Consider the following 16,160-nt stretch of genomic DNA (forward strand, 5'->3'; position numbering starts at 1 on the left):
AGGAAGTTTCATTTAATGGGGTATTTATCTTCATTCTCATTCTATCTAGTTACTGGAGTATTACATAGCAAAATAGTAATAAGGCATACCAGTTTTCAGTCAATGCAGGCATAGTTATGCAAACATTCCACTTTGATCAATCTAAATACTAGAAGACTAATTAGACTAACTAGCTAGTTGGAATTTGAAATATTTGGGAATAAATTAATGACACAAAGCAATTGGAAAGCAGAGTTTTTCTTTGTAGAGTCTGATTATTCCATTATAGTTCCCCATTTCTTTTTTTCACAAAATGTAAATATTCATAAGGTCCAAGGAATCTTTCTGATAAAAAGAAAAAAAAAGAAACACAGAACACAGAAAGATTTGTGTTTCTTCAAATCTTGCTTTTGGCAAATATCTTGTTCCTTATTACTTACCCCCATCTCCCTGTATTTAATTTTTTTTTTCCTATAACAAATTCTTTTTCCCTTGTGACATTTGTATTCTCTTGGCTCTTCTTGTTGCCCCTAGCTTAATGATGTTACCCATAACTAGCCTAGAAATATATATTTATGATTTGTTATCTTATATATCAAATAAATTAATATTTACACAGTAGGTAGTTAATAAATGTTTATTCCCTACTTTCCCTCATTTTATACTGCTTATAAATTTGTTTTCAATCACTTTTGAATTTTTGAATTTAAACATTCATAGTTCCAGTTTTTTAGTAGTTTTGTTTTTATGATCTTTATTTGGAAGGAAAGGTAATTGCAGTTATTTATGTATTGGTGAATAATCAGTGCAATTACATATCATTTTTGGATAAATCCTTTCCTAAGATCTCTTCAAATACTAGTAAATGAGTAAAATAGGCTTGAGTGGGTTTTTTTTTTTTTTAACTTTTTCTTTATAACTTTTCTTAATTTGAATTCCTGCCCTGGCCTTGAAACAGATAATTAATTAGAAGATATATAAACTGATTGAGAAGTGAAAAAAGAATAACAATGTCGTGACAGGTAGAGCAACTGAAGGAGGAGCTAAGTGCGAAAGAGACTCAAGGGGAAGAGCTGAAAAAGAAAGCGGCTGGTCTCCAGGCTGAGGTCTTTGCCGTAAGATTTATCTCTGTGTGTGCAGTGACCCCTTCCTAAAATGGGACTCTGCTAGCTCTTGGCTTTCTGGGTGGTTCATGCTTCATTTCTCTTGTGGTCAACAGCTATACCAAATATTAGCACTAACCAGCCTCCTCTGCTTTTTAACAAGTGTCTGTTTCAACCAGCTGAAAATATGTTTAGGGAACTTGTACATGGTTATTTGATGTTGCTTTTTGTGAGATTCCTTTAAGAGTGTTATGAATCTCTTTTCTTCTGAAATTTTCCTGTATATAAATAGTATTAAGTAATTGGGATTTCTCTTATCTTAGATGCAAAAGCATGGATAAACCATGCTTTCAGAAATTTCAGTATATCTCATGATAAAGATGATAGACATTTGAAATTATCAAGTAAAATATTTTCCTTGCTTTGTGGTCATTAGTTAGCAAAACTCCTGTTAGATTTTAGTTACCCGCATTATTTTCCTTATAGAACAAGAGATTAAAAAGCTCAATCAGGTGGCCTTGAATTACAGTAGTTAATGAAGGACAACTTGGGGCAGTCTATTGCCTTTTTGAAATAGACCATGATTCTAATTACAAAAACTACTTAAGTTAAAATGTTAGAGAGAAGACACTGAAAGAATAAGAACCTTTTTTTGTTTGTAACAAATTACCAAATAAAGAATTGTGGGGCTTAGAAGTCTAATTTTCAGACTTAAACAGATGTACAAGAATTGTGTTGAGGAGAAAGATGATAAAAACTTTTTTTTGTAATATTGCGTTTTTTTCTTTTACTTTCTTTTTTCTCCTGTTTTAAAAAGGACCATTAATGATATTTAAAATGTATGTAATAATTCAGATGACACAAAACGGATGATGGTTCTTTTGAGTTCCCTTTTGTCACTGTAGCTCTGTTTCTTTCTTTCTGAATAGGTAGATGTGATTCACAGAAAAATCTAGAGCAACAAACTTAGACATAAGAACTATTCTCATTTGTCTTTCCTTGATACTATTAACTCTGTATTGTGACCTAGTTACTGATCTTTATAGAAATAAAATACACTTAAAACATACTTTCTACTAAAGAGAGGCAGTTAAAAATAAAACATTCCCAGAGCTTTCTTTAATTTTTATTTCATTCCCTTTACTAAAATCCAAGTTTTGAATGAAAGCAAAATGCATTTTAAAATATTATTTTGATTTTTTTTTTTTGGTCTTTTCATGCAAAGGAGAGGGTAGTAAACACATAAGATTTCTTTCTGGCTTTCTGTTTTAAGTATGCAAGCAGATGGGATTGAGAGATCAGGTAATTGCTTAGTTTAATAATGGAAATTCAGAGGAGAATAAGATATTCTATTTGGTTTAATTTTATCCTACAGGAGACATAAATCTCAAATTGTAAATATGAATTATTGACAACCATGCTTTTTACTTCATTATAATTTTTCTTTTCTTTTTTTTTTTTTTAAATGAGAGCTACTTGATTAAAAAAAAACTAGTGGTATTTAAAATTTTTTTTTAAATACTTTCAGTTTAAATACTTGTTAGCCATATTTAAAAGTAAATGAAAAAAGTAAAATTAAATTTAAATATAAAAAATAATTTCAAGTATCTACTTGGGAATGAAAGAGCTGCTTGATTTCCTTTTTTGCTGCATCTTTTATAAGCCTTTGTTTCACATTTTGGAATACGTGAATATCTGGCCCTGCTACCCTGATTTGTGAAAGAGAAAGGTGGTGGTGTAGTGTTTATTAATAACCTCTCATATCTTATATTTAGTTCAGATTTCTTTTTTATTCCTTTTATATTCATTTTCTTGGCAAGTAGAGATAAGAAAACTCAGACTTAAATAGTTATTTTTTTTCTAATCTTTTAATGGGTTTTAACAAAGAAAAGAATTACAGGTGGTGTTATAGAAGGAACAATTGGGCTTGGAGAGAGAACATTTGATCTGATCTAACCTCTGTTTTTATAGTTTATTATTATTTGGTTCCGGGTTCTATGAGTTTCAGTTTGTTTATATTCATATTCATCATATTCAAAAGGGGGTGAAAATGCTCACTCTACCCATGTAGGTATTTTGGTGAAAAAAGTGATTTGTAAAGAATAATTATGTAAATCCAAGTTATTTTTGTTTATAGAATAATTTTGTAGGACATATTTTTATTTGCTTTGATATTGCAGTTATTAAGAAAAGTTACATTTAAATTTCTATCTTGTGATTTGTAAAATATTCTGATTGGAAATGATTATCTTTTCCCTTTCTTCCTCATTGAATTTCATTTTCTTCTCCAGATTGGTCAAGTGAAACAGGAACTGTCTCGAAAGGACACAGAACTCTTAGCCTTACAGACAAAGCTAGAAACTCTTACAAATCAATTTTCAGACAGTAAGCAACACATTGAAGTGCTAAAGGAATCATTGACTGCAAAAGAGCAGAGAGCTGCCATCTTACAGACAGAGGTAAATCTTCTTATTGATGTTTTCATATTGTTTAATTTGCTCATTGTAACTTTTTTTTATTTATCTATTTGTCTTAAGCAAGTCATTTAATTTGTTGGGATCTTAGGTTCTTCATCTGTAAAATAGAATAATGGCCTCCAAGATACTTTCTAGCTCCAAATATATGATCTTATAATCCCATGTCATTGTCAACATCTAGCCAGGCTAATTATCGAGCCTCATCCCCATTCCGTTGGCCAGTGAGATTTTGAATCCTTTGGTCTTAGTAACACATTAAACAAAACAAATTATGAAGTGACCCTTAATGTTGAGTTTTTCCTCCTTCTTCTGCATTAATAGATCTGTTGAAATGCCAAGTATAAAATGCTTATACATTGACATAGAAGGTGATTTATTCATTACTAGAGGAACAAAGCCATACCAATGTTGATCATCTTGGTATAAAAGGAAATAAGAAAGTGTAAGGATGTTCCAGGTAAATGGAAGGATTGTTCTGAGATTCTCTCTAATGTTTTTTTCTAAACTATTGGTTTTATGTATATCTTTTGTTTTTATGTCACCACCATCTTTAAATTTATGCCTATCCTCTTTTCTGTCCAGCAACCCAACTTTTGTAACAGATTTTTTAAAAGGAGGGGAAAAAAATCAGTTTAGCTAAATCAACCAATCAATATGTGATCCCACCCAGGAAGTATAAATAAAAGTCTCACTGTGAAAATAACTAGATTGTATTTGCCAAAACCTCTTACAAGAATGACTGCATTACAAGAGAAATGTATGGATCTGCATACATATATTGTATCTGAGATATACTTCAACATGTTTAAAATGTATGAACTGCCTGCCATCTAGGGAAAGGGTGGAAGGACAGAATGGAAAAGTTGGAGCAGAAGTGAGTGCAAGGAACAATGTTGTAAAAATTATCCATGCATATGTTCTGTCAATAAAAAGCTATAATTAAAAAAAAAAAAGAATGCATCAAAGGAGAAGGAGAAATTTGAAGTTACAAAGGCAGGAGAAGATCCTTGAAGAGACAAATTTCTGGAAGAGATGGGTCTAAATAGGATCAAGGAATTAAGTATAGGGTTTGACAAGTAGAAGGGTCACTTTTTACTCAGGGACTAGTTCAAAGGAAAAAGGAAGAATGATGTTGGGGTCATTTTTAAGGGTAGAATTGAGCAGAGAGAGTTAAAGAAAAATAGTCTTAATTTTATATATTAAGAAGACAATGTCATATTCTTTCCTTCTGTTCTAACATAGCACAAATAAAAGAATATCAGAAAAAACAAAAACAAAGAATGACTGCATAAAAGGAATTCTGAGAAGAACTAAGGGTTTCCTCAGCTAAATTAGGAAGCTCCTTAGTGACTCAGGAGATTGAGCCAGAAATATCTGAGTTCAACTCTGGCCTCAGACTCTTGCTGACTGTGTGATGCTGGTAACTCTTTTCGCTTTAATTCACTGGAGAAGGAAATGGCAGCCCGCTCCAGTGTCTGCCTAGAAAACCTTTTGGACACTAGGGTCCATAGGGTCATGAAGAGTCAAACACAGCTGAATCAGCTGAACAACAAGAAGCCATGTTAAACTTTATAAAAATTTAAATTATTTAGACTGTAATGTAAGTTATGTAAAGGGATACTCTAAGACTTGAACGTGAGTCTAAAGGGAAGGAAAGACTATTTGTTGGAAGTGTGACTTTGGGTTTGAAAGAATAAGTGTTGGAATCTTTACAAACTGTTAAGTCATTAGAGTTGATAGAGACAATAATTATCTAGTTTAGCATGGTTCAGTATGATTGATCTGATCTTACAAGGAGATATTTTTGGGTCAGAACCTGAAACAAGGTACTAAGTAGAACTAATTGATACAATGCTTGTGTTCAAATCAGTACTCATTGGAGTTCACAAGTATGGGAGATTCACAAAGTAAACTTTGTAACTTTGTGAATTCACACCTCCCTTAGGTGTGCCCCCAGAAGGAGGAGTCAACCTTTGGGAGATCATATATAAAGAGGCTCTTAGCTTCGGGTTAGTTAGTTACTTTGGGTTAGAGAGAATTACTTCGGAACATTGACTGGGGTCGGAGAGGAGCATTCTGGGAGGAAACCCACAAGCCCTCTCTCCGAGGCAAGAGAGATTCATTCCGTTTTCCACTTGGCTTGCTGGAGGCTGAAGAAAGCAGAGGCAGAAGTAAAGGGACAATCTGCAAGAGCTCTTGGAACCAAGCAGAGAGAGAGGCCTCAACTAACCGGGCTATTTTGGAAGGAGAAAATAAACGTTTGCATTTTTACCAGCTGGCTGCATTTTGGGTGATCATTACTCTTAACCGAAACTAAGGCTGCCTCCAGAAAACCTCCCTGAGAAACCTTCTCCCAGAGAGAACCTTTATATTATTTTAAAAGAAGAAAATCACCACAAGAATCAAATGAGGTAACATATTTAAAGTAATTTGCAAACCTTAAAGTACTATAAATATAAATGGTAGTTGTTGTTGTTGTTACTTAAATGAGGTATTATTAAAGAATTTCTTGCTTTAAAATTGGGAGTGACGAGAGAAAAATCAAAAGTGAACTTTCATTGTATATCCAGAAGAGTTCTGTTTGGATATCTATAAATCTAAAGAGAAAAACAAGATGATTAACATCTGGATAAGGAGAAAATGAGAAACAAAAGTGAGAACCTTGTCAAAGGACAGCATACATCCCGATGGAGGAAATGTATGATGCTTTTGTGTGTGTGTGTGTGTGTGTGTGTGTGTGTGTGTGTGTATGCGCGCGCTTCAGCTCATCACCTACTGTGACACTGACAAGCTTAGGAAGAATCAGTAGAGTATAGAGCTATTGCTGACATTGTGACATAGTCACCCTAACCAAGATAGACCTAAGATTTCAGGCAACTTGCATCTTAATGGCTAAGATTTTTTTCAGAAAAATGGACTATATAAGGAAAACATATATTCTCTGAGAAAGCCATGTAAGCCACCTAACAAAGTATATTTCTTTCTGCACTACTCTGGCAAACAGGATTCATTCAGCTCTCTTGAAGTCCTTTCTTCCAAGGCAAATCAACTCTGTAGCCACAGTACATATAATGGTAGCAGAGGTTGTGAGTCTCATTGCTTTGATTTACTACATGTAGGTAATTTCAGAATGGGAAAGAGGTGGATGCCTTTATATATGATCTCCCAAAAGTTGACTCTTCCTTCTGGGGGCACACTTAAGGGAGGTGTGAATTCATAAAGTTATAAAGTTTACTTTGTGAATCTCCCATAACTTGTGATCTCCAATGAGTACTTAAATACTTCTTGCTTATATGAGCTCTCTAAAGGTGTGAACACAAGTATTATATCAATATCAACAAACCTTGTTTCAGGTTCTGGTCCAAAACATCTCCTTGTGAGATCAGATCAATGATACTGAACTATGCTAAATTAGATAATTATTGTCTCTATCAACTCTAATGACTAAACAGTTTATAAAGATTCCAACAGGTAAGAATTGGACTAGATGACATAAGTGGTTCCTTCTAATTCTTAAATTCTGTGATTTTATGATATAAAGAAACAGAAGACAGAAAAGAAAAGAAGCAGTCTTAGCTTATACATACTTGATCTCTTTGCCAAGCAGAGATGTGGCAAGCCAAGGATAATTTGTTTACAACATACTAAATCCAGCTATGATCTGTTAGGCTAAATATTAAAGAAAAGTATAAAAATATGTACAACAGACACATTCTTCTCATTAATTTTTTGTCTTGGAAACTATAATTACCTTTCTCAAATTTTTTAAAAATTGTTATATATTTTTATGGTTATACATGTATATTAATTTTTAAATACACCTTTCTTTATGAATCATATTGGGAAAAAAAGCATCAGAACAAAATGGAAAAACCACGAGAAAGAAAAAAAAAAACACCAGAAAAAAGAAGTGAATATATTATGTCTAGATTTACATGCAATCTCCATAGTTCTTTTTCTGCATGCAGATGGTATTTTCTATCCAAAGTATATTGGGATTGCCTTGGATCACTGAATCACTGAGAAAAACCAAGTCTTTCATAGTGGGTCATTGCACAATTGTGCTGTTACCGTGTACAATGTATTCCTGATTCTGCTTGTTTTGATCAGCACCAGTTCACGTAAATCTTTTGAGCCCTTTCTAAAATCAGCTTGTTCATCATTTTTTATAAAACAATAATATGCCATTACCTTTATATACCACAATTTATTCAGCCATTCCCTAATTGATGGGCATCTACTCATTTTCCAATTCTTTGTTGCCACAAAAAGAGCTGCTACAAACTATTTGCACATATGAGCCCTTTGCTGTCCTTTTCTTAAAAATTTTGTAAGTGTATGAAAGGTTTATTATCATTATTTATCAGTTTTAATTTTTAATACAGTAATTATTAATAGATATAATTCCCATAAACAACAAAAGCTCTTTGGGATTCTCAATGTTTTTAATAATGCAAAGAAGTCCTGAGACCAAAAAGTTTGACAACTATTGGTTGATTCATATGTATTTATGACATCCAAAGGTTAGTGGAAAATTCATAAGTGGTAGTAGGCATGAGAAGATGATTTGACTAACAGTTTGCCTACACCCCATGATGGGTTTCTGAGAATATTTAATGATTATTTTGCTTGTTTCCACACTCTAATTTCAAAATCAATCAACAGATAAGAAGTAATTCTTTTTTCTTTAAAGCTTTTTATTTTAAAAACATATGCATGGATAGTTTTCAACATTCACCGAACCTTGTGTTCCAAATTTTTTTCTCCCTCTCTTCCCCTTACTTCTTTCTCAAGGCCAGCAAGTAATCCAATATGTGTTAAACATGTACAACTCTTCTATATATATTTCCTGAATACACATATATTGCACAAGAAAAATCAGATCAAAAAGGAAAAAAATTGAGAAAGAAAGCAAAAAGCAAATAACAACAAAAAGAAAAACTGCTATGTTGTGATCCACATTCAGTCCCCACATTTCTGTCTCTGGATGTAGATGGCTCTCTCCATGACAAGATCATTGGAACAGTCCTGAATCATCTCAATGCTGAAAAGAGCCACAAAACAATAATATTCCATAACATTCATATACCATACTTATTCAGCCATTCTCCAACTGATGGACATCCACTCAGTTTCTAGTTCTTTACCACCACAAAAAGAGCTGCTACAAACTTTTTTGCATATGGGAGTCTTTTATCTTCTTTTAGGATCTCTTTGGAATACAGACCCATTAGTGACATTGATCAAAGAGTATGCACAGTTTGATAGCCTTTTGGGTATAGTTCCAAATTGTTCTCCAGAATGGTTGGAAGAGTTCACAACTGTATCACTAATGTATTAGTGCCCTTTTTTCCTTTTTCTAATTAATTTGTCTTGTAATATTCTCTACCATCTGACACATATGAAAATAAAGATTAGAATTAATAGTGTTACTCAAAATTAAATTTCATTAAGAAGATAAGAGATTGGAAAAATGAAGAGGTAATACATACTTATAAATCTTGCTTATAAATCAGCAAATTTGACTTTACATGAAGAAGTTTGAAAGAAATCTGAATATCGAGTGAGAATCTGATTGTGCTGTTAGCTCCAGAGATTACAGGAGAATGGGAAACTTTGGAACTCAGGTTCAAACCAAAAAGTTCACAGCAAAACAGTTGGAAAAAACATTTCATAATTTGAGTGAATTTTTTTCTGTCTTGAAAATATGGATCAAAATACTTGAAGATTTTGAAAAGTTAAAAAATTAGGAGGAAGCAGAACTTTGAAAGTGGACTAAAGGCAGTGACTCACCTGAATCCCCCAAATTTCACTTCAAATAACTTTAAAATGATGCCTTAAAACAAACTCTGGAATGGCAAGAGCAACAAAGGGACAGGGTGAAACAATAAATATTCCAACTCAAAACAGATAGAAGTCAAAAGGAAAAGTCTGTCTTACTGAGGTAAGATAGGAATTCAGTCTAGTGCATACTGCACCTGGACATCAGCAGGACAGCAGTGAGGTCTTATCACGTACCAGCAGAGTAGCATTGAGGCCCTCAGTCCCTGCACAAAACACTCAGTAGTATGGCATGCGTGGTACAAGCTTTAGGGAGAGTCAGGTAACTGGGGTCAGGAGATCACAAGGACCTTTTATGGACAGAGAGTCCAGGACTCTGTTGCCTTGGTTCTGGATTGCAGTCCCAGGGTGATTAGGAGAAATAGCACCAAAGGGGAGTGGGAATCCTGGTCACAATTCTAGGGCAGTAGAAAATATTTGCAGTTACTCACAGATCAGAGTATAGTTCAGAAGAGCAGTGATGATGCTTTTCCTTACATCATACCATATTAAAAGAAAACTTAATGAACCTGAAAACAATAGAACGAAAAACCTGAAGCTTTGGATGGTACCCTTTCTACTCTAAGGAGCAGAGACCACTTTTAATATAAAGTTAAAAGTCAAGACATAGGTTGGAAAAATGAGCAAGCAACTGAAAAAGCACCTGACCTAAGAAAGTTACTATAATGACAGGGAAGATGGAAACACAAATTCAGATGAGAGAAACATTGTCAAAATGGGTACATGTAAAATCTCATAGAAAAATATGGGTTGGTCTCAAGTGCAAAAAGAACCCATGAAAGAATTCAAAAAGGATTTAAAAAAAAAAACCAAATGAGATAGAAGAATAGTTGGGAAAATAGAGTGATGCAAGAAATAACAATTAGAAACAGAATAGGCCAAATGGTAAAAGAGACAAAAATCCACTGAGAGATCTTTAAAAAGCAATTGGACACATAGAAAAAGAAATGCAAATTTTCCAACTTCTTAAAAAGTAAGAATTGGCCAAATGAAAAAGAGGCACAAAAGTTCACTGAAGGAAGTAATACCTAAAATTAGAATTTGGCAAGTGGAAGCTCATGACTCCCTTAGATATCAAGAAACAATAAAACAAATCATTGTCATTAAAACAGAAAAAAGTATGATATATCCTATTAGAAAAAAATTGACCTGGAAAATAGATCCCGTAAAAGAGAATTTAAGAATTTTGGGCTGCCTCAAAGTTATGTTTGAAGAAAGAACCTAAATTTATATTTCAGGAAATTATTAAGGAAAAGTGCCCTGATACTCTAGTACTAGAAGGTAAAATAGAAATTGAAAGAATCTACTTATCATCAGAGATCTCATAATGAAAATTTCCAGGATTATCATAGCTAATTCTGGAGCTCACAAGTCAAAAAGACAATGTTGCAAATAACCAGAAAAAACATTTCAAATATTGTAGAGCCACAATCAAGATAATACAAGGTTTAGCAGCTTCTATTTTAAAGGGTCAGACAGGTTGGAATATGATATTTTGGAGGAGAAAGGTATGGAGATTATAAGGAAAAATCATTTACTCAGCAAAATTGAGTATATAATCCTTTAGGGGGGAAAAAAAGGATATTCAGTGAAATGAATCAATCATTCATGATGAAAAGATCAGCGCTGAATAGAAAATATGATTTTTGAATATAAGACTCAAAAGAAATATAGAAAGAGAAACAGGAAATAATAAGGGATTCAGTAAAACAATTGTTGACGATTCTACATGGAGAAATGATACTTGTAACTCCTAAGATGTTTTCATTATTAAGACAGTACATACAAAGAGAGCATTCATGTGAATTGACTACAATGGAATGATATCTCCTCCCCCACCAAAAAAAAAAAAAAATAAGGAATTAGAAATAAGGATGTATTCTTTTAAAAATGGAAGAAGGGAGAGGTAGAATGAGGTGATTTCTTCTGTGATATTTTTTCTTGATTTCCTGGTCTTAAGCTGTTCTTGTGCTCTCCTTAAATTTTTTTTTGGGGGGGTCGGATTGGTTTTATATTAGCATTGGAGAAACATGAGCTATACAACTTCCTTTTGTTCCTCTATCTTTGTTGGTGTCTTCTGTGTTCTAGTATTTGTCAAATACTATACTGTAACATTTGATTATTTCTGGATCTTTTTTATAGTTTATTTTAGTGATACTACTTCTGAGATTTTGAGCTGTGGGACTAGCTGTCTGGGATAATGAAGGTGGTGGAAAGGATTCATAACTAGGGACATTTTTTCAGGGATGAATTCTATCAATTACAAAAATTATTAGATATTTTCTAATATTCTGCATAGATCTGTCTGCATTTTATAATAAAGGCTTTTTAAAAAGAAGTCAACCAAAACAAGACTAACAAGGTAAATTCATGTCAACTCATAATTATCATATTCCTGTGCTTATTTAATATGATATTTGCAAAAAACAACCAATTTGAGGTGTTGCCAACAGAGCAGTTAAGTAGTGGGAATATAAAAACAAAATAAACAGCCTGCACCAAGAAATATAATCTATTATATTTATTACAAATAGTTCTAATGATGAGTATTAAATTCACATTGTTTACTTTGTACAAATACTTTTACTGCAGATAATATGACATTCAATAAATTGAAAATACATCTTAAAAAGTATATGTCCTGAATATATTGGCAAAATAATAGAATTTTCCAGAGAAGATTAATGCTGATTCCAAATTATACCAGACTTTTAAAAAAACTGTGTGACAGACAATATAAGGATAGTGTCTATTGTGCAATGTTTTTTTGTTAGTACTGTCAGTAGGTCAAAATGATGTAGTAAATCATATTAAAACGCCTTTAAAGATTTCATTTGTAAAAATATGGTGGGAAATTTGTACCTACACATATTGGATGGCAGTAGATTGCTAGACTTGGAGTCAGTGAGAAGTATTGGACTCTGATGCTTTCAATTTCTAAATGTATGACCATAGGTCAATGACTGAAAGTCTCTGAATCTCCTCAGTGTGAGAATAAAATAATACACATTGGATACCACAGAATTGTTGTGTATAAAAATTATTCTGGGCACGAAGTACACATCAATAACTTGTCGTATTCTGCCCAGAGATGTTATTACTGATGAGGGACAATGAAGAATTAAACCTAATTTAGCTACATAGGAATGATAAGGATCCAGATGCCAAATCTCTTACAGAATTTGAGAATCTTAGAATTTTAAAATTGGTTGGCTCATCTGCCAGTTAATACAACTGGTGCCTTTCTCTACAACACATCCTACAAGTAGCTTTTCATTCTCTTCTTAAAGCCTTCTAGGAATGAAAGCCATTTCTCCTAAGCAGCTTATTTCACTTTGGATAGCTCAACTCTTTTTCCCTCCATTAAGGCTATGTATATTTCTTTTCAATTTCTGTGCATTGCTTCTGGGTTTTATTTCTGGGGCAGCTGGAACAAGTCCAACCCTTTTTCATTTTAACTTCTCTTCCCAGTATTTTTTTTCCCATTAGTAATTTATTTTTTCAAACACATGTAAAGATAGTTTTCAACATTTATTTTTGTAAGACCTTGTGTTCTAAAATTTTCTCCCTCCCTAACTTACTTTCCCTCACCCTAAGACAGCAAGCAGTCTGATATAGGTTATATTTTATATAATCCTTTAAAACATATTTATAGATTTGTCATGCTATATGAGAAAAATTGGAACAAAAGGGAAAAAAACACAAAAATATTACCCTTTGATAATATTTAGTCTCTATAGTTCTCTCTCTGGATGCAATTAGCATTTTCTTTCCTAAGTCTTTTGTCTTCCCAGTATTTTAAAAGAATTATAATTTTTCCTTGAGTATTCTTTTCTACTGACTAAATATTTCTGTATGGAAATATAGTGTGGAATAGACTGGAGGACCTTCATATATTTCCAGTGCTTAACACATTGTCACAGTCAAGCAAAATTTTATCTGTTAAAATTATATATGTTAGATTAGTGGTCAGTAGACAAGTTAGAAATGAATGGATTTAAAAATCATCAGCATAGAAATGGCAATTAAGAGATCATCAAGCTTAGTAGTACTGGGGGAAAAGAGAAGAGAGCCTATCCAGGGATCCCTAATAGGTGTGATTTGAGTAAAAATCGAGGGAAGGAGTGGTCAAATAGAGAAGAACCAGAAAAACAAACTTTGAGAAATGAGAGTGACTAACAGTGTCACAGGCTGTAAAAAGATCAAGAAGAATGAAAATTGAGAAAAGATCATACATATCTTTGGATAGAGCAATTTTGTTTGCATAATGAAATAAAAAATCAGATTGTAGAGAGTTTAGAAGAGAGAAGACAAAGTAGAGAGACTTAATTGTAATTGTCCTTCTTAAGGAGCTTAGCAAAAAAAGATAGAAGAGATCAACAGGGAATGCATGGATCAAGTGTTTGGGGTTTTTCCCCTACAGGGGAGATGTGGGCAGCAGTAGGGAATGAGCCAATATAAAGGGAGAGAGATTGAAATGAAGATAAGAGAGTGGGTGTATCATAGGAGACAAGTTTGTTGGAGGAGATGGGATGGGATGGAATCATTGGAACAAGCAGAAAGATTGGCCTTGGCCAAGAAAAGGACTTCCTCACCTCTTTATTTGAGATAGAAGTAAAGGAAGAGAAATTGGGAGAAAACATTCTAGTTTTGTGAGATGAGAAGAGGAGGAAAGAGCCCTATCAATAAATGGCTTCAGGTTTTTTTTTTTTTTTTTTACACTAAAGAACCATGATAAGTTTGAGGAAGAATGAAAAGTTTAAGAACTGCTGTGGATAATGAGTTAATTAGAAAACTTATGAGAATTGCCTAATGCTGTTCAGGATCCATTTGAAATTTAGTATCATATATTTATAATAGTCCCAGTCAGATCAATTGCATGTTTTTCTCTACTTTCATTCATCAGCATGGGTGTAGGAATGAAGTCAGTGGTTGATGGAAGAGACCCAAGGCTGAAGCTGATAAGAGTACTATATGATGAGGGAGCAAGAGACTCAAAAAGAGATATGTTAGAATTGATTGGTCACCCCAAGAAGTCAAGATGAGGAGATGAGAAGAGAGTGGCTAATGCAGAGGTGGTGTCTTGGGAGAGAATTGAGATGTAGAGATTGGAGGAAGCACAGGTAGTGCCATAGAAGTGTAGAATCATAAGTGATAACAACTTGTATTAAAAGTTAACCGTTGAGACTTAAAAATAATTCATTATGGATCTTACATTGATCAACCTTAGGTTCAGGAAGCAAACTAATATTTAACTTTACATAGTTAACTAAATGTATCATGGGACTTTCTGGTCTCTGAGTAGATTGGTTCTTTTTAAAAAATTTAAATACAAAAAAGAAAAACCTTGCCATGTGCACAGCAGAATATAAGAGGATTCAAAATATAAAGCAATAAATTTCCATTTCAAGAAAACCTATGCAAAAAGACTACATATTGTGTTTAGAGTTGTCCATCTTTGCTTCATTGTAGGTTTTTTTTTGTTCTCTTCTGTGCTCTTTTTACTTTATTCTTTTCCCCCTGGGCAGATATATTCACACACACCCACACATCTATAATCATATACATCTACACAAAAATACATTTATATACATCTTTATAAGACTATACTTTGCTTGTTTGTCCCCTCTTTAAAAGTGGATAACATTATTCTTCATAAGTCCAAGTCTTTCCATATTTTTCTAAATTCACAAACTCATCATTTTTTTTCTTTCTTTCTTTCTTCTTTTTCTTTCTTTTCTTTTTTTTTTTTTTTTTTTTTTTTGGCAGTTGAGGTTAAGTGACTTGCCCAGGGTCACATAGCTAGGAAGTGTTAAGTGTCTGAGATCAGATTTGAACTCAGGTCCTTCTGATTTCAGGACTGGTGCTCTATCCACTGCGCCACCTAGCTGCCCCATTTCATCCTTTCCAATCTTATACTGTCTAGCTATTTTAAATAGTCTAAAATATTAATATGACTGACCTATTTTTCTCTTTTGACTAAATCTATTTTAGGTTTAATTTTAGCTTTACATTTTTTAATCTAATTTTTATCTAATAAATGCTACTCCTGATCATTATCATTAGGTTTGCATGTATCTCGTTTCCTATCCTAATTCCTCTGTTTTATTTCTACTTACTACTTTGCCCTCCTATTATTTAATCTATTCCTCTCCCACACACACTTTCCCCTTGCCCTGTTGTTTCTTTCTGAATTTTGAAGACTTTTATAACCTTCCAAATATGTATTGTTCCTTTTTTTATCTCATTTCTGTTAACCTAACCTATTTCTTCACTTCTCCATCCTGTTCCCCTTAGTCTGTTATTTCTTTCTGAATTCAAAAGACTTTTATTTCCTTTTAAATACTTATGAGTTATTCCCTCTTTAACCCATTCCCAATGAGAGTAGTGTTCCAGACTACCAGTCCTCCTTATCTAATTACTCTGTGTCACTTCTCCTCTTGTATATTTTGTATATAAAATTTATGTATTTTACCTTTTCCTACAGTTTTTTTTTTAGGATAACATCATACTCAGCTCCATTTCACTCTTTTTTTCGAAATTACCACATTACTAATGTCAGTATATTTTTTATGTGATATGGTTACTCTAAAGCTTTATATCCCTTTTTTATTACTCACTTTTTTTGGTTAAGTAAGGCTTTAAAGAACGCATTTAATGTGGTAACAGACAATGAGATTTTCTAAATTCATCCATCTGTACTTTTATTATATGTTCAGATCTACCTCTTTTATGCATCTTTAGTTGTAATTGCATATTC

General features: G+C 33.0%; 1 protein-coding gene across 3 annotated transcripts in view; it reads left to right on the forward strand.

Annotated features, from left to right (window-relative positions):
* The window catches only part of ERC1 (ELKS/RAB6-interacting/CAST family member 1), a 345,893-nt gene that overhangs the window by 117,818 nt on the left and 211,915 nt on the right, over positions 1–16,160 (forward strand). For 2 of the 3 annotated variants that reach the window (XM_051962825.1, XM_051962824.1), the window contains exon 6: positions 3,374–3,541. In XM_051962825.1, the coding sequence (XP_051818785.1) occupies positions 3,374–3,541 (168 nt within the window). Of the gene's footprint in view, positions 1–1,001; positions 1,086–3,373; positions 3,542–16,160 lie in introns of all 3 variants that reach the window. The other variant, XM_051962823.1, reaches the window with a different exon arrangement.

The sequence above is a fragment of the Antechinus flavipes genome, chromosome 5 (assembly GCF_016432865.1).
Source record: "Antechinus flavipes isolate AdamAnt ecotype Samford, QLD, Australia chromosome 5, AdamAnt_v2, whole genome shotgun sequence".
NCBI lineage: Eukaryota > Metazoa > Chordata > Mammalia > Dasyuromorphia > Dasyuridae > Antechinus > Antechinus flavipes.